The sequence below is a fragment of the Lissotriton helveticus genome, chromosome 2_1 (genome assembly GCF_964261635.1).
Source record: "Lissotriton helveticus chromosome 2_1, aLisHel1.1, whole genome shotgun sequence".
NCBI lineage: Eukaryota > Metazoa > Chordata > Amphibia > Caudata > Salamandridae > Lissotriton > Lissotriton helveticus.
In genome coordinates, this window is record NC_136059.1 from 1,442,480,592 (window position 1) to 1,442,499,310 (window position 18,719).

The 18,719-nt window shown below is 46.4% G+C and overlaps 1 protein-coding gene across 3 annotated transcripts in view; it reads left to right on the top strand.

Moving 5' to 3' along the window:
- The window catches only part of MRPL1 (mitochondrial ribosomal protein L1), a 549,098-nt gene extending 531,551 nt beyond the window's left edge, over positions 1-17,547 (top strand). For all 3 annotated transcript variants that reach the window (XM_078676360.1, XM_078676359.1, XM_078676361.1), the window contains exon 9: positions 17,358-17,547. In XM_078676360.1, the coding sequence (XP_078532486.1) occupies positions 17,358-17,476 (119 nt within the window). In that variant the 3' untranslated portion in view covers positions 17,477-17,547. The remainder of the gene's footprint in view (positions 1-17,357) is intronic.
- Positions 17,548-18,719: the final 1,172 nt, after the last annotated feature.

Sequence of the window (18,719 nt, forward strand, 5' to 3'; positions counted from 1 at the left end):
TCAGGGTTGCAATTTTAAAGAAGAAGGACCCTTACCTAGCTGCCCCTGGAGAAACCCTGTGGCAGACATAAGGTTGGAGAACCACCCCACCCGTGGATACCTTAGGAACCACAATACCTGCCCCAGGGCAGCCGGGTGCATAGGTGTGAAGTGGCGTCTGAAACTGTCTTCAAACCCAATGGAGGACTTCAGAAAGATGCCACTGCTGGAGAAGGTGAAAGTGTCCGGGGGAACCCAAAGGTGGATTTAAGATGTGAAGAATCTGCAAGGAAAGGGGACAGAGTCTATGCCACACGAGTGACCAGGAGGCATGGAAGACTAATGCCCACCGATGGCAGGTGTTGCAGGGAAGCTGACTGTGACTTTGAAACTGCAGCTGTGCGGACCAGGTAACACTGAGGATGACCAGGAGCTGCATACGAGCGGTCTCACGTTGGATTTTTTTTTTACAAAATCATTTTTATTGGCATTTTCTTTGATTAAGTACATCACCTCCGTATTGGTGACATCAATACAGAAAAAAAGGATGTAATACATTCATTTTACACCTGAACATGAAATTGGATAGCATAGTGTCATATGGCCCCCTGCACAGTCCCAACACTTGGCGATGTTGCTGTGGGACGAGTGGTAAGGGATATCGGCATTCATGCAAGGTAGTCTGTGTTTGGTACTGGGATGTGATGTGCACTCTCATTATTAGCCCTATGTGTTAGGGGCTGTTATGCGCCAGTAATGACAGAAATTGGAATGAACAGGGGAGGTAGAACTGGGATACACTGTGTCGTACTTTGCTCCGCTGGGTGTTGGCGGCCTGGGTATTGCATTATGGCATGGTGTCTAGCTAGGGATGCGCAGGTGGGGGGGTGAGTTTGGAGGGGCGAGCATTAAATATAGCATCTATGGCCCACTCACGGTTGTCAGTCATGACCCAACAAGCTCCTAACGCCTCTAAGAATCACCCTGAGTTGTGGTCTCACGTTGGATGTCCTAAGTTGAGAGGTCTTTGTCCGACATGAGTCTTGGCAACTGCAACCAGCGTGAAAGTTGAAGAAGGTGCAATGTCGAGACCAGCAAGGTCCAGGAGAGTCAGGGCAAGCACCGAGCAATCAGGAGAGCCCAAAGAATGTGAAGATGACCCTCAAGAGGACCCACAGGCCGGAGGCACTGGAGTTGCAAGAGGACCTCGAGTAGCTCACCAAAGATGCAAGCCCACAATGCAAGAAGATGCGGTGAGGATGAAGATCTTAGTCACTGGAGATGCTTGAGGTTGGGGCTACTTGGAGCCCGAAGATCTTGGTGGAAGGAAGCCAACAAGCCTTTGCAACTGCACATTGACGTTGTGCAGAAGGGTTCAGATCCTGCAGCTCCGACGAGGGATACTGGCCTCAAACTTGGTGAGAGGACAAGGCAGGCCTCGAGGGATATGAAGAACAACCACCTGTGTTGCTGAGACTTTAGAAGTCGATGGATGATCTGGATCAGCAGACTGGTCAGCTTAGTTGTGGTGCCTGCAGATGCAGGGAAGTGACTCCTTCACTTCAAGGGAGATTCCTTCAGGTGTCTTGGATGCCCACAGGCCTTGGAAGGTTCCTGTAAGGTGCACAGGCACGGACGTTGCAGCAGATGAGCAGGGCGACGAGATCAGGAGCAGCAGGAGTCTTCCCGGTTGCAGTCTTGATGCCCAGAGCGAAGTCCCGCGAGGTCCAGTGCGCACAGATGGTTGAAGAAGTGGTGTCGGAATTGTATCTTTTCCCACGACGACGCTAGATAAGCTTTTAGGTACCCTAAGGAAAGGGTTGGGGTGATACAGGGGTCCCTCCCTAAGGAGATGCTGGACAAGAGTGAGGATACTCCCCTGTCCTTTGTCCTGGTTCGCTCCAGAGGGACTGGTTTGAACTGGACTATGCATGGAAGGGCACCAAGTGTGCCCTGCACACAGAATATGTGGTGCTGGCAAGCGCTCCCACCCTGCCCCAATACATTAAATCATATCTGGGAGGTGGTCAGACCACCCTGTGACAGGACACCTATTATTCTGCCTTCCTCTGCCCGAGCTTGGCTCAGCAGCAGAAGGGCAGAAACATGTCTCTGACTGGCAGTACCCCTAGCTTGCTTTCCAGGTCTGGAAAGCTGGTAAAGGGAGCACCGAGGGCCTCCTAAAGGAGCTTTGCAGTGCATGGAATCATACCTCTCACACCGCTTTCGGTGTGGGGATATGATTCCAACATGTTTGATACCAAACATGATAGGGTTCGTTACAGCCAGTTTGGAGATGATCATCGCGTAATGACTAAGTGCCCCCTCTATATGTCAAATGGCTTTCTCACTTACAACCCAGGAGAATTGACTCCGTGGGCTGTAGGGGTGTCCTGCTCATGCAGGGGCACCGTCCCACTTAGAACCAAGCACCCTGCCTTCAGGATTGTAAGGCCTGCCTTAGGGGTGACTGATAGGTTTTAAGTGTAGTGACCCTAGATATAGGTAAACCTGTATCTTTTGTAAGTGGTGCTATCACCAACTTACGCAGGCTGCAATGGCAGGCATGTAGTTGCAAATTGAGTGGTCTCCCAGGGGTGGCATAATGCATGCTTCAGCCCATGGGAGACCCCTGATGTACCTATGCCCTTGATACCTTAGTACCATATACTAGGGACTGGTAAGTGTACACTAGTGTCGAATCTGGGATGTACCTAAGTACTTACCAAACCTATTTAGGGTGAAAGCACAGAGACTGGGGTCTGGATTAGCAGGTGCCTCTTTGAGGTTCCTCCATAGGTTAACATTGGGCCCAGTGACCTCTGGACCCAGCCACCCCAGTGCTGCTTGTGGTGCAGTACCTACCTTGGTCATATCCTGGCCCAGTGTTGACCCATACCCCCGGAGACTGAACGTGAGAACTGTTTACGCACATGTAAGTTACTCACCTGTATATCTTCCATAGGCTTGCATTGGTCTCTCACTGCATTGTACGAAGTGTGATGATGAAAACAAAGAATCTCTTTCTGTATTGAGAAGCATTTCTTGCTAATGTATAGTATTGTTTAAAGCTATGAAAACCTGCCAGCAATTTGAAAGTATTGCTTACAAGTACTTACTTGTAACGGAGTTCAACGTGGTTCCTAGAAATAAAAGTAAAATTTTTCTCCAAACATTGCCCTGGAACCAGCAGTTGTGTGTGTTCCTGCCTTGTATGAGGGTGTGTCTCGAATGTATTCACATTACCCTATGATCAGCCTAACTGCTCAGCCCAGCTACCACTAAATTGCAAGTACGGTATTATCTGCTTTAACCTCTGCCATACCTTTGGGGACTCACTGGACTCTGTGCATACTACACCTCTTTTTGGTATAGCATATACAGATCCAGCTTCCTAGGCCCCCAAACAAACGTTATCACTTATTAAATGTAATCGGTAACCGAGTGTTATCCCATGGTAAGTAGGCCTCACAGGAGCGAAAAACTAATTTGGAAGCTTTTAACTTCCAGGAAATGTAAAACTTCAGAGTACATGTCCAGCTTTTTAAATAGAATTTGCCCTGCCCTGAGGGCTGTTGAAGGCCTACCGTAAGGGCGCTTATATGTATTAAAGAGGGAGTTTTAGGCTTTGCATGGGGGTTATTTTGCCAAGTCAAATTGGCAGTTTAAAGCTGCATGCAGATTGCAACAACGGGCCCAAGGCATGTTTTTACAGGACTATTTAAGTGGGGGAGACAATAGGTGCTTCAGGCCCACGAGTAGCATTTAATTAACAGGCACTGGATACCTGTTTTGCCACTGTACTAGGGACGTCTAAGTAAAGTAAATGTGCCAATTGGATGTAAATCAATGTTACCATGTTTAAAGGAGAAAGTGTAAGCACTTTAGCACCTGTTAGCAATAGTAATGTGCACAGAGTCCTAAAAACCAACAGAAGCGTGTTCAGAAAACAGGAGGGGTGAAGGCAAAAAGTCTGCAGAGAGGGCAAAGTCCAGCAACCTGGCGCAGTTTTTTCCTCTCTCTTTGGTTGCTACTCTGTATTCCGCCAACAGTTCGTACAGTTGAGCCTTTGTTCTGAGAAAGTACATTTGATAGTTATTAGATTAGTTGCAGTTATGCCACAACTTTGGTTCTTGCTTTAATGCTAATCCCCTCATTTAAAGGCTGCTGAGCTTAACAAGCATTTGCAATGCAATAGGTCTGGCATTTTCGCAAGTTTAACCACATGGATGCTGCAAATATTTCTCTGCTGTGCTGCAGATCCATTATTTCCATTGTTCATGACGAGCTCAGCTCGTCATGAGCACACAAGCAGTGTACTGCATGACGAGCTGAGCTCGTCAAGAGCAAGGAAGGGGTTAAACTATTGGCATTGTTAATGACAATGCCTTTTATTTACGTTTTAAAAACCAAAACATAAATAAAAGTAAAAGCTACAGGGGGCCCCCTTGGCACTGCACTCTGGCCGGAGAGCTTCTGATTGAGCTCGAAGGGGGCCCCTCTACGGAGGCCCCCTCAGTTGTCGTTACGCCAGAGGTGCATGGGGCCTCCTCCCCATGACCTCAGGTGTGCAGGCACGCACCTTCAGGCTCGGTGGTTCTTGGGGCTTATAGAGTCCCCCTATAGAGTGCTCAGCAGGTCCAGCGCTGTGGGAGAAACAATGGCGCTATATAGTGCATCGGGGCTCCTCCCTCTGGTCTCAGGTGTGCAAGCACTTCCTGACGTGGTGGTGGTAAACAGCAGGTCCAAGTCAGTTGTTGGAACACAGCTACTGCTTGACCAAAGCAAACTTTATTTTTGATAGTTCCAAGATGGAATAATCCATCCGACCATCTAGCTAGGGCATCTTGGCCTTCTTCAAATTTGCGCACTGGCATTTTGTTTTTATGTCCGTGCCATAAAGACAGCTTGGTGAAAGACACTAGGGTATTTTGGTGCAAGAGTGATGGCTTTAGGAGCACAGAAGTAATGACAACTTTATAATCTCTTAGTTGACTCTTGAATGAAATCTTCTACATTAAAACGTCTCTTTAATGAGCATAGGTCGCCACATGGCTCTAAATAGCAACTGTGTATCTTATTCAACTTCCTCACTAGAACCAAGCACAATAAGTAACGGGGGCTCACTTAAGGCCTCCAATATCCACACCGCGCACGTTCCCAGTCCAGTTCTCCAGGACGGAAGCTTAAAACGGCTGTTCTTATAATTTTGAAGACAATTATTTTTCAATCATGTCACTTCCTGGAGTTTCACCGGAGTTAAGTCACGTCCTGTAATGTTCCATTAGGGGGTAGGGAAAAATGTTTGATGTCACTTGCCACTCCTGACATTGTTGTAAATCAATGTCCTTGCTCACTTGTCCCTGGCCTGCTCTTCTTTAGGGCCCCCCTTACTATCCCCCGCTGTCATTGAGTGGCCCAACCTTGCTCTAAAGCAGACCTTTTTCTTGCCCTTGCACACCAACTCCATTTCCCCCTGGAACTTTACCCCAATCTCTGATTACTTCCAGTTGAGTGTGTTTCTATTCTTTGTGGTCCAACCTCATTGAGTCGGTCCTTCTCCCAGTCTTGCTTGGATCTATCCCTCTCACAGCTCTTACCTGAATGTTATTTTATTTATAAAGCATTTTATAATGTTCCAGAAAGAAACCGGACATAGTATTGCAAGGAGAGTCTGTGTACTAATGTGATTATGGCTTGATTTAGTTTGGTGGACGGTGCTCCGTCCGTCATTTCCTATGATTTTAATGGCACACTGTCGGCCACATTGATTACCTAAAACATCAATGCTGTTAAACTCTAAATTCATTAAGATGCAAGATTGTAGAATGATGAGTGGGGGAGGCAAGACCTTTGGTGTTGTGGCTTTTTTGGACGTACCCGTCCTCCCACCCGTTCTACCCAACGGTAACCAAGAGTTACGTGCCTTTACCCCGCCGTGCCTCTTACTTAGTGATATTGGTCTTTTTAAACATTTATTCTTGATTACCACGCACCATTTACCTTGGTTTGATGTTTTGAGTCAGACGCTTACTCGTTTGGATTACCACGTACCATCTACCTTGTTGGATGCTTTTAATTAGACGCTTACACGTTTTCCGCTGGAGAGTCTCCGGACACAGATGAGACATCTTTGTCACCGGTCCTGGGCCCTGTCAGGTCGGAATTAGCACCGATAGAGCGACCTTTCGAATTGTACTCGTCTGTTACAGCCCTGAAGAGTCGTAGGCAGACTGTGCCATATACGACGAAACACGTGTCGGCTGGTTCTCTCGTATCTCAACAATAAAAGACACTACATCAACGCTGGATCGATTGTGCTATATACTGTTTAATTATACTCTGGACTAACCTTTGTCTCTATTAGGACTGTTAACAATGATTGCATTGTTTATATTTACCATCGGAGTGTGCATGGGCATCGTGTTTTTATTAATTTTCGGTACTGACTTGTGTGAGTACTCTTTTGGGGGGGTTATAGGGCTTATCCCCTCGCCCCTTTGCACCTCACATAATTAGAAAGCTCACATTGAATGACCTGCGTTACTCTTAAGCTGTGCGCCACCTTCTAAAAACCCTTGCTTTGACTCAAGTGGAGGCAAGACCTGTTTCTCATATGTCACAATGGGATTCTGATGCCTTTCAACACACCTTTCGCTTGTTGACTGCTTCTAGGCACTATGGTCAATCTCAACCTTCCAGCGCCTTAGCATGTTTACTGATAAAACATTTTTACAAATTCAAAAAATGAGCAACAAGAGAATTACTTTCTCACATAAGGTACACACCGATAAAGACAGAGCCACTTGATTGTAGTTCTCAGATCCCAGACAGCCCCCTTTCATTCCTAGGATGTAATGGTAAATCTTGCTCTCTCGTTCAAATAAAGCAGTCACCATTATCCATAATAGACAATGAAATTGGACCTAAATTTGACCTGCATTATTGGCCCCTCTTCCTTAGGCCTGTTTGTGACCTGCTTATTGTGCTTCGAGCTCTGACGCATCACGGCCTCCCGGGACTGGGGTATTTAAACAGATTTGGAGGAGCTAGCAGTAGGCAGAGCAGTCGGTCAATCTGGTGGAGGGTCTGAAATGCAGGTCAGAGTTCAAAAGTGTAAAAAAAAGTTGTTTATTTAAGAAGCAAGTCTCCTAAACAATAAATAGACACAACTCATAAAATGCAAAAAAATACCTCCACAATCAAGGTTTAAAATAATTTAAAGCCATTAAAGATCTAGGATATCTCAGACGCCTAGAGATTCTCAGGAGCCTAGGATGTCTTCTTCTATGCCTGCGGCCTCTCCTGTTCGGGATCTGACCTCCCCGACGCCTACTGGGCCTCGAGTTGATTCAGACTCTGCTGTTATCCACCCTTTCCTGGACCTGGGTCGGATCCTTTGCATTTTCTGCCAGAGCAGCTTACCCTACCGGTGTGCCGTCGGGCCACCTGGGTCTGCTTGCATTCAATTTTGGCGTTCCTCAACAATATGCCCAGGCACCCTTCGTACCCTTTATGCCGACGGCGCCGTCCTAGTAGTTTCCGGCTCCGAGGTTTTGGACGCCGTTTTCAGTCCCCGGAGCCATCTGGTGGTCCATCTTCCTCTCGACTTTGATCAGCGCCGTTGCCCACATCAGAGACTCTTCCTTTGACTCCGGCACTTGTGTCTCCGGTGCTGCACTTGGTGCCGCCAACGGCAGTTCCGAATTTGCGTTCAAGAAGAGAAGCCCAAAGACTGTTGGAAGAGGAAGAATTTCAGTGGGAGGAGGCTGAAGAAGGTGAAATTGATTAATCTGTTGACGAGTTTGGGGGCCTTTGAGAGGCGAGTGGTCTAGACACTTCCCCGGGGTGGGAGCTTTAATCACCAAAGGCCTTACCATCTCAGGATGTGGCACCATACCATGCTGTTATTAGGAAGGCTTCTGAACTTTTAGACCGTCCGTTACCCACTGCTGAGTTCAGATCAAATATTCTTACAGAAGTATTACATTCCCCATCTTCTGTGGTTGAACCTCTTTTGCCTTTGAATGAGGCTTTGACTGAGCCAATTCTAGAGGTGTGGCAGTATCCCCTTTCTCTTTCTGCTGTCTCAAGATCTGTAGCAAGGATGTGCAGGCCTGCTCTTGGTGATTCTGCTTTTCTTTCTGCACATCCTTCACCAGAAAGTTTAGTAGTACAGGCTCCTTGTTCTAAACAGTCTGCAAAATCTTTTCCTCAAACTCCCTGAGATAGAGACTCCAAGAAATTGGAGCAGTCTGTCAAGAAGGTCTTCTCTTCCTCGAGTATGGCATTGAAGTCCACCAATGCTACGTGCTTGTTGGGGGGGTATATTCACGGATTAATGGATTCGGCCAAGTAATTGGCTCCCAAATTACCGGACAATGATCGTGGCTCCTTTTTGGAAGTTCTGGCAGATACGCAGGCTGCAGCCCGTCAGGTTTTCCAGTCTGGTCTGGATACTGATGATTCAGTGGCCAGGGTGATGGGTTCTTCTATTGCCACCAGGAGGCATGCCTGGCTCAGGTCTTCTGGGTTTTCTCCAGATGTGCAGGCTACTCTCCTTGACCTTCTGTTCGATAGATCCAAGCTTTTTGGTGAAAATGCTGATTCATCCCTGCAGAGATGTAAAGACCCTAGAGCCACTGCAAAATCATTGGGTCTTTAGTCCCAAACCAAAGGTTTTGGATATAGGAGGGACCTTGGCAGCAGCAGAATCCTCTGTACAGATCTTGCAGAGGAAAGGGCGGAGGTAGTCTGCTAGGTGCATCCTGTCAACTTTTCTCCTCCTCTTCTTCCTCTCCTGCCCCCACCATTGGTACCACAGGAAAGCACCTCTAGATCCCCCATCTTGGAGTATGCTGGTCCTGTAGGGGGTCTGGTGTCCCATTTTCTTCAAGATTGGAAAACTATCACATCAGACCTTTGGGTTTTGAATCTTGTGGAAAATGGGTATGCCCTTCCGTTCCGGGAATCTCCTCCTCCTTACCCTCCTCGTCCGGGTTGGTGTTCAGAGGAACATTTGCAGCTTCTGCAGCAGGAGGTTCTTGCCTTATTATAGAAAGGTGCGATAGAAGTGGGTGGTCTCGGAGCAGCAAATGGGTCAGGGATGCTACTCCCGGTATGTCCTGATTCCCAAGAAGGACGGCAGATTAAGACCTATCCTGGATCTTAGGGTCTTGAATTTTTACCTCAGGCAGGAAAAAAAATCAAGATGTTGACCCTAGCTCAGGTTCTTCAGGCGCTGCAGCAAGAAGACTGGATGGTGTTGATCGACTTACAGGATGCGTATTTCCACATTCCCATCTTGAAGTCGCACCGCAAGTATCTCCGTTTGACAGTAGGGTCTCAGCACTACCAGTTTGCGGTCCTTCTGTTCAGTCTTACTTCCACACCTCTGTGGTAGCAGTGGTGGCAGCTCATCTCAGTAAGTCGGGTATTCCTGTTTTTCCCTATCTGGACGACTGGCTGCTAAAAGCAAGGTCGCCAGAGATGGTGCTTCATCATCTGCAAGTAACAGCAAGACTTTGTTCGACTTGGGTTTCTCGCTAAATGTACCCAAATCTCACCTGGTGCCCACACAGCGTAATCTTTTCATAGGAGCAGTACTGGACACTAGTGTGTGTCAAGCTTTCCTGCCTCAACATTTAGGGGATGATTCCTTTGTTTCATGATGGAGTGGTTGTTCCAGTCCTGAAGGTCCTACGCCTGTTCGCTTCCTGCATTCCGTTGGTCAGTCATGCACACTGGCACATGAGGGTACTCCAGTGGTGCCTCCACAGGCAGTGGTATCAGCACAACCAAGATCTCAGGGAGATGGTCGGGATTTCCAAAGACACTGCAGCGGATATGTTTTGGTGTAGTGTGGAGGGCAACTTGTCGCAAGGAAAACCCTTTCAACTTCCTCCACCGGTGGCCACAGTGACCCGGACGCCACCACTTTGGGTTGGGGTGCTCTTCTGGGGGGTCTGGAGATCAAAGATCTTTGGTCTCCGGAGGAAAGTTTGCTTCACATCAACCTTCTAGAATTTCAGGCGATACGTTTGGCTGTCAAGGCCTTTCTTCCCTCCCTTCACAGTCAGTTGGTTCAGGTCCTGATAGACAACTCTACCGCAGTGTGGTACATAAACAAACAGGGAGGAGTAGGGTTGTATCGTCTCTGCAGATAGGCTCTGTGACTCTGGTCTTGGGCTCAGGACCTTTGGATTTGTGTGTTTGCAAATCATCTGGCCGGAGTGCTAAATGTGTGTGCGGACAGTCTCAGTAGGCATTTCTCGGCCGACCAGAGTAGAGGCTTAATCCAGAGGTTGTCCATCATATCTTCATGAACTGGGGATTTACTCGGTTGGACCTTTTTGCGACTCAAGAGAACCCGCACTGCCCATTGTTCTGCAGTCTCCAGTTTCTGATGCGGGGAGGGTTGGGAGACGCGTTTCAGTTGAAATGGAGTTCGCAGCTCCTTTACGCGTTTTTCCCTATACCCTTGATTCCTTGGGTTCTGAGGAAGATTGGCCAAGACCGGGCCCAAGTCATATTGATTGCCCTGGATTGACCAAGAATGGTGTGGTACACAGATCTTCTTCACCTCTCTTTGCACCCTCCGCTCCGTCTCCCTCTAAGGGCAGATCTCCTCTTGCAGTCGCGGGGGCAGGTTCTACAACCCACCTTCAGAACCTGCACCTTCATGCCTAGAGATTGAACGGGCGATTTGTGTTATTACTCTCTCCCACCGGATGTGGTGGATATTATTTTATCATCCAGGAGACACTCCACCAAATCTGCTTATTCCTCCAGGTGGGTCAAATTAGTGAAATGGTGTGGAAAGAGGTTCATTGATCCCTTGAAATCCCATTTGTCTGATGTGCTCGTTTCTCTCTTTCCTTGGCTCAGCAGAGTTGTGCTGTGTCCACGGTTAAGGGTTATTTGTCGGCCTTGCCGGCTTTCCTTTGTTTACCGGACCAGCCATCTTCATTTAAGTCTCCCATTGTTATGAAGTTTATTAAGGGCTTCTCCAATAGGTTTCCTCCCATTCCCTTAATTATGCCTCACTGGGATTTAAATCTTGTACTCCCTTTCCTAATGGGTTCTCCGTTTGAGCCTCTTCATAGTTGCCCGTTGAGGCTTCTTTCTTTCAAAACGGTCTTTCAGATCGCTATTACCTCGGCCAGGAGAGTAAGTGAGCTTCAGGCTCTTAATTTTAAACCTCCATTTTTCACCATTTATGCAGAAAACATGGTTCTCAGGACCAAGACTGCTTTCCTGCCTAAGGTGGTTACTCCTTTGCATCTAGGGCAATCTATTACCTTACCTACCTTCTATCCTCCCCCTCACCCTTCCAAGGAGGAGGAGAGGCTTCATCGTCTGGATCCTAAGAGGGCTGTCAGCGTCTATCTGGACAGAACCAAGGATTAGAGACTGGACGATTAGCTCTTCGTGGGCCTCATTGGATGAATGAAGGGCAAGGCTGTCAACAAGCGAACACTCTCTAGGTGGATCCTCTTGTGCCTCAAGGTCTGCTACGCCTTGGCCAAGAAGGAACCGTCTGAAGGTATTATAGCTCATTCCACCAGAGCCAAGTCTTCTTCTTCTGCTTTGGCTAGAGGTGTTCCTGTTGTTGACATTTGTAAGGTAGCAACTTTGGCATCCCTCCACACCTTTGCGAAGCTATACTGCTTGGATTCAGAGGTTAGGAGGGATGGCCATTTTGCTCGCTCTGTGTTGCAAGAGTCTTTGGTATGAGTAGGTGGACACCGTCCTCCAGGAGCGGGACTGCTGTGGGATTCAATTCAAAAGGTGAGGAATCAACAGGCAGATGTATCCATCAGAAGAAAAAGTTACTTACCTTTGGTAACGCTTTTTCTGGTGGATACAGTATATGCCTGTGGATTCCTCACTGACCCCCCCCCCCCTCCTCCCCGTTGTCCACTATCATTTAGTGAAAAAGTTTTTCTTTATTTGACATGGTTGTTTCCCTATGTCTTTTACTTGCCATACTGTTGGTGGTTAGGGAATGCTTTGTTTCTTTAGCTTTTCCTATTTATCTATATACTGTGTGTATTTGTGTATTTTTTGTATACTGTGTATACTCCAATTATGTTGGCGGTCCACCCGTTCGCCTCGAAGGCATGAAAAAAATGAGGTCTTATTGTGGCTACGGTGACGTCTTACGAAGTTGCGAATAAAGCCGTGCCATTATGACGTCCTTGTCGACTTGGGAGAGCTAGGAAAAAAGTTTGTGAAATGCTGGCGCAGGGGTAATTCAAAAGGTGAGGAATCCACAGGCAGATACTTTATCCACCAGAAAAAGCGTTACCGAAGGTAAGTAACTTGTTCTTCAGGTTGTGCAGGCGAGGTTTGACATTTAGGAAGGAGGGTTTTGCATTTCACTGTTGCTGTATAGTCTGGGACTATCATGACCTGGACATTGCCCACCACTATTTTGCTGAGTTTCCTGGCTTCACTTAAATGATGTCTCTGTCACTGTAATGGAGGAGACAAATTAGCGTCTGTAATGGAGGAGAGAAATTAGCGTCAGGATGTGGTGTGCGTGTGCTATAGAGAAAAATTATGTGAGGATGTCGGGCGGGAGTAGGTTTCTCAGCCAGGTATCCAGATAGGCGTAGGGTCACGTCCTTAGACTCTTTCTGGAAGGCCCACTACACGCATGTTGTTCCTGCATGAGCGGCCCTCCGCGTCCTCGGCTCTGGCTTCAAGGGTTGGACGTGATCCATTACCATCTGGACTGACAACACCATTTCACCTTTGCCAACCTCATCTGCCAATTTATGATGATTGGCGTGGAGCAGATTCAGGTCTGTGGCTATTCTGTCAATCTTGTTTTCCAGTGAGACAGAGTTCACCAGTATTGTGCTGGTCTTTTCCACTGTGTTCAGTACCATGTCCATCTTGTCTTCCAATTATGTGGGGCGATCGTGGGTACCTGCAAGGGCGGTGCGGAAGACCAAGGCAGCGATTCCGCCTTTCATTTTTGCTGGTGGGGCGGCGGTGCCCGAGCAGTGGTGGCCCATCATGAGAGAGGTACCCCACCTTCCGGGGCCCAAATGCGGTTTCAATCAGAGAGTTCTTGAGGTGGGCCCACTTGTCAACTCCTGGAGGGCAGCTGAGGCATTACAGCACGAGCAGCTGGTCACACTCTGCAGAGCGGGTTACAATGAGGCAGTGGGTAGGAAGGCTGGCAGCCACAACATAGCGTGTGCAGGTTGTCTCGGTACCTCAGCCAAGCATTTGATGTAATCCAGATTCCCTTGACCAGGGCAAGCAGATGAGCTCTTTTGCTAAATGTGATGTGGTTGGCTAGGTTGTGTTAGTTGCTCCCCCAGGGTGTGTACTCAGCAGTGACATGGAGGAGCAGCGCTCAACAGAAGTGCCAAGTGGTGTGAGTCATGTACAGAGGGCCAGCTTGCCAGTCAAAAGGGTTCAGGGAATCTATGGCGTTGGTGCTCTCTCAGCATGCAGTGTTCAGTGCCCAGCAGGATCCAGTGGCTTTTGGGCTGGGGGTGCCTTATTTCATTGCCATGTGTCATTGTGCAGTCTGCCTCATGGAGGGTGCTGTGTCAGCCAGTTCCCAGCCGACACTGGTCATTGGCCACCCTGGGGGCAACAACAAGCTGTCAGCGTGTTGCAGGCATCTCAACCGTCCCTTCATCTTTCAATTTAACAGGCCAATGTGAGAGGGGTGCCGCGTGTATCGCGATCGGGCACATACCCCATTCACTTGGCCACACTTCTTTCCATGCTCATAAGGCCCCTAAATTCCGCAGGCTGTGATTTGAGGCCCAGCATGGGCCTCTTGGTGGGGCGTTGAGGGGGCCAGGCCCGCGGAGCCCTACAGTTCAGCCCCATGCCGCTAGTGCAGAGCAGAGGACCACCAGCTGCAACTTGCATTAGTTGGGCTCAAGCGCCTCCCTGGTCACTCCTTGGATATCTCTAAGTCCCCTGCAGCGGGGCTCCCCAGTTCCGCTGATGGCAATCCCAGTGGGGACAGCGCTACAGCCCCCAGCACCTCAGCCCGCTCAGAGTTGCAAACCGGGCCCGACGCTCAGGATGCTCACAAGAGAGTCCCCAGGCGACCCAGCGTGAGCAGGCGACACCGTCGGCTGTCAGATGGCGGCGGGTAAATGCTGCAGTGCATACGTCTCCGCTGCCCAGAGGTCAGTGCCATACAGATAAGTGGGGTTGCTCTGTGAAGCTAGCTAATACATGCCCGCCGTCTTGGCATCGCTAGTCATACCCCACTATCTTGAACATATGTTATATGTTTAAAAGATTTGTTTTCAAATATCGCGTCATCATAGGTTCAATGAGTGGAGACCGTCTAAAACAGTATGCACTTTTGTACATTGATTTTGCAATCCACATCCACACAGCACATCTGCTTTATTAAAAGAAATTCTACTGGTCGGGTGTGCGTGAAGAGGATGTAGCCCTATCCAAAACGTTAATATTGTACTATGCATCCACAGGTCTGAGAGACAATTTAAATCTAGAAAACAAGAGTATTTTATTTCCCAAGACTAACACAAATCTGCAGTTTAAGACTTGATTCATAACTACCAGAGATCTTCCTCTCAAGATCGTCTAACCGAACCGAGCCATTTGTCTCTTGAATAGGGCTAATGGTTGAGTTAAAATAGTAACCTTTAATACAGTTGCCATATCTGATAGCTATTTCCTTACCTTCTCTGCCCAGCTAACATTGCTTATGTTAATTGTATCTTTACATAACGTGGCAATTTCGGATTGATCCGACATTACCAATTTGTTCCAAAATATGGTGGTGGAGTACTAGGATTGAAAACTGGACTCCATTCCAATGGCTGGGACCATGATACACAAGGGATAACCAAGTTGATTAGACAGCAGCCATCCACCCTTCCTCAGTCTAGATAACCACTCTGGCCCAAAAGCTCAACCAATATAAGAATTGCTAAGGGACCATGACTTTATAACTTGCAGTTACAAGACGTAAACTAGGTCCTCCATAATAACGTTTGTTGCCCTAATCCTACAGTGGTTAAAAGTGCTTTTGAGTTTAAAGTGTCAATGTATGAAGACTACGTTAATGTTTTATTAACCCATCCCCAAATCCTTAAACTCTGAAACTTCCTCTGCTCTTGTTAGCCCGCTTGACCATAAATGCCCATGTTGTTTTCTGATTTGACAAGACTTATCAAACTCTGCCAGTGTTGTTGCAAGCTTATTTGAAGTCCGATCTATTCAGTAGCGTAACGAAAGTTTAAGGGGGCCCCTGCCATGTACACGGAGGGGCCCCCGCTCCAGATTTTATCCGGAGAGCTCAGAAGTGAGTACTGTGCTGAGGGGGCACCCTGCAGCTGGGGGGCCCCGCACCGCAGGGGATGTGAGGGACTGTGTTACTCCCCTGTATCTATTATTACGGGGTCATCTGCATAAAGAAGGCAGGTGGCATAAGAACCCCCCATTTTGGAAGAGAAAGTATACAAGTTTAATAGGATTTTAGGGAGGTCTTCTAGATATAATGCAAATAATGTTGGTGCCAACACAACAACCTTGATGACATACCATTCTCAATATTTATCTTCTTGAAGAGGCTGCCTCTATAATCCAACAATACCCTCTCCCAGTTATTTTTGTGTAGTTCCTTCGGTATCACTAGAATACTGGCGATCAAAGACTGGCAAACAACGGAGTCCTGCACTCTATTTTAACTGTGTATAAGCAGCTTTATCCATATTTTTTGAGTTGCAGTTATCGTTGTTGGCATATGGTAACAATACCATTTGAGAACACTTCTATAGAAAAATCTATTTCTCTTTTCTAGGCACTGTGCATGTATTGTTAATCAAAAGGAGAAGAGGTAGAATTGTCAGGGGTGTAACCACTTGACTTCTAGCCGTAAACAACAAATCAAAGGTTTCAATCAATGATTGACTAGTCCCTTTCTAACTCCCCTATTGGTTTTTAACCTTATCCAAGTCTCAAAACGTAGTAAGTCATGTTTGGTATTTGAGGTAATTTTATATACACCACAGAGATGGCACTGACAATTTCCCTTATAAGTGCTTCCTCCTCAGGGAGGTTGAGCCCACTCAGCGACACTAGGTGTCTTGAGTGTTGACCTAATAATGAAGCATACCATTAGTGAATTCTAGTGGGTATGGGGCTCTTAGTAAAACTCCAAGGGTATTTGGCATTTTGAGACTCCACTCTCCTTTGATTTTCAGGTCTTGCCTAGGCAGCGCTTGCGCTTTCTCTTCGAGACATGCTGTATTCAGGATATGAGCATAAATCTCTGCCCATCTTTTTAATTGGCTCCTGTCCCTGTTCTTTGTAAATGGTGGCTTTTCATTGGTCAATTGCTTAGTAGTCCCTCCTTAGTACCGCCTTGTCTCTTCTTGTAACCTCCCATGAGGACAGCCCCTGTTACATGTGTTGTTACTCCCCAGAGTACTATTTTCTTGAAGGGCTTCAGGCAGGACACACGCTTGGCCCTGAACAAGGCTGGCAGTGGTTACTTTACTCACTAGCATATCTCGCATATATATGAGACCTTCTATAAATTTCCCTTCATCAGCTTCATACAGAGTACAACCTAATCCAGGATTAATATAATAGTTATTTTGTCATATTTCAAAGCTACTAATTGTATATATGGACAGCTATTTGAATGTGCTTGTGGTACTGTCTTTCATGCAATGCATTATGGGTACGGTGGATTTACCATATCTTCTGCAGGGTGCAGTACCATATGTAGCCAAAAGAAGCCCCATGGGACCTCTTTTGGCCACCTATGGTACTGCACCCTGCAACATGGCTAGGTAAAAAACATTGCAATTAAATGCCAATAACTTCAACTCCAACAAATGCGAGACCGAGACTGTAAATATTTAAAATGCAATTCGGTATACTATAAAGGAAAGTGTACGTTTCTGCATGGGTGTACTGTACTAAGATATAATAATTTGATTTCTGTATCTTGCACCCCGCTTAACAACACACACTATAGTATTTAACATACTTGAACGATGATTCAATCATTTTGGTAAATCTCTGCTGAAAACAATTTGTAAAGTTTTCTGCTCCTCCTTAACGACAAGCCGGCTTTACATCAAATACGTTGAATTAAATATAATAGAAATATTTGATTGTAGGCGAAGAACACCTGTGGAGCGCCTCACTCTGTAGGGCATTTGTCTCCTCAGCTGCGGCACAGTATCATTAATCAGGAACAACTAGGAGGGTTGAACCCCGGATTGCAGGTTAATAGATTTAAGCAATTAACGTGAAGCAGTTTATATAACCTATTTACACATTTTGACTGAGCGCATGCCTGCAGTAAAACTCAAAGAATGTAACTTTCTCTCCTTAACTTTATCCATTAGGGCCGTTTGTGACGCGTGGGCTCATCAGCAGTGCAACAAGTGAAGCTTTGGGGTTTAATTTCGGACGATTTATTCCTCATTCGGGAGAGGAGCAACCCGACAATAAAAATGAACTGTAATAATAATTATACTGCGGAGATGTTCTATGTACACTTTAAGTATAATAAAATGTATTCAGGTTTTTTGTAAACGTGTACGATTGCTTATTGAACTTTTTAGGATTAGTTATGTTGAGTATTTCTTAAATGAATACAATATTTTTCCTATAAAACGAGTCTTTTTCACCCTCTTATTGCTTCAGACAACAGTCTTCAATGCTTATTAATTCTGCTACAGCATCGCCTCGCAAGTGTGTGTGCTCTTTATTCCTGCAAGCCTTTTCCGTTTTTCCTGCAGAACCCGATTTTCGTGTAAAATTGTTGTATTTTGTTTAAGAAAAGTGCTTTTCAGTTTAAATTGGTTTTCTTTTATAAATATTAAGGACTGTGCTTCTTGAATTGTACCTTTCTGTTGTTGCAATATATTCTTACAACATATTCGTGTGTAACATATGTCTGTAACTTGTTACACAGAGATAGCCAATGATGTAAGGCTACAGGGTATTCGCAGTGAACTTTCCAGGGTGAAAGGCTTTACCTTGCAATGCTTGGATATTCTACCCTTTTGTTTTTTCGGTCCTAGAGCTTTATTGACTTTCATGTAGTAACACCGTTAGACACATGAGAGTTTAGCAATCATACATATTTTTAAAGATCGACATGTTATCTTGTACAGTATTTCAAATGGATTGAGTCCTATATTCCATGATTGTTACAATGCAATATTTGTAGGAAGTGGCTTGATTTAGTAAATGTTAAGTACAGGTTGTCATCTTATGGTATTATACAATGATGATTGTTGAGTCCACTTGGGGCTTGATTTATTGTTGGCGCTGAGTGGGAAAATAAGAGAACAGAGAAGAGAAGGGGGAGAGTAGTGCTGTTCAAGTCCATTGGATGGTGGAAACGCCCATCTTCATGGCACCAGTTACGCGCATCCCTGACACCACAGCACTTCTCAGACAGGGCCTGAAGAAATAGGAGTACATCACCCTCTTCTTGATGGAACTCCATTGGCTCCCCTTTCTGGTTGCACCATCTTCAAAACCAGCTGCATCATTTACAAAGCTATCATAACCAGCATCCTCATTGATCATGCAGACAAGCATAGCATCTATGGCTGTTCTCGGCACATCTGCAGTCAGGACACGATCAGACTAAGAAGTGTAACAAAGTACGGCTACCTTTTTCCTTTTTGCACACAGGGTCTAAAACAACATCCCTGTATCCACCAGGACCACTCTAATGCTGCTCCAATTTAGCA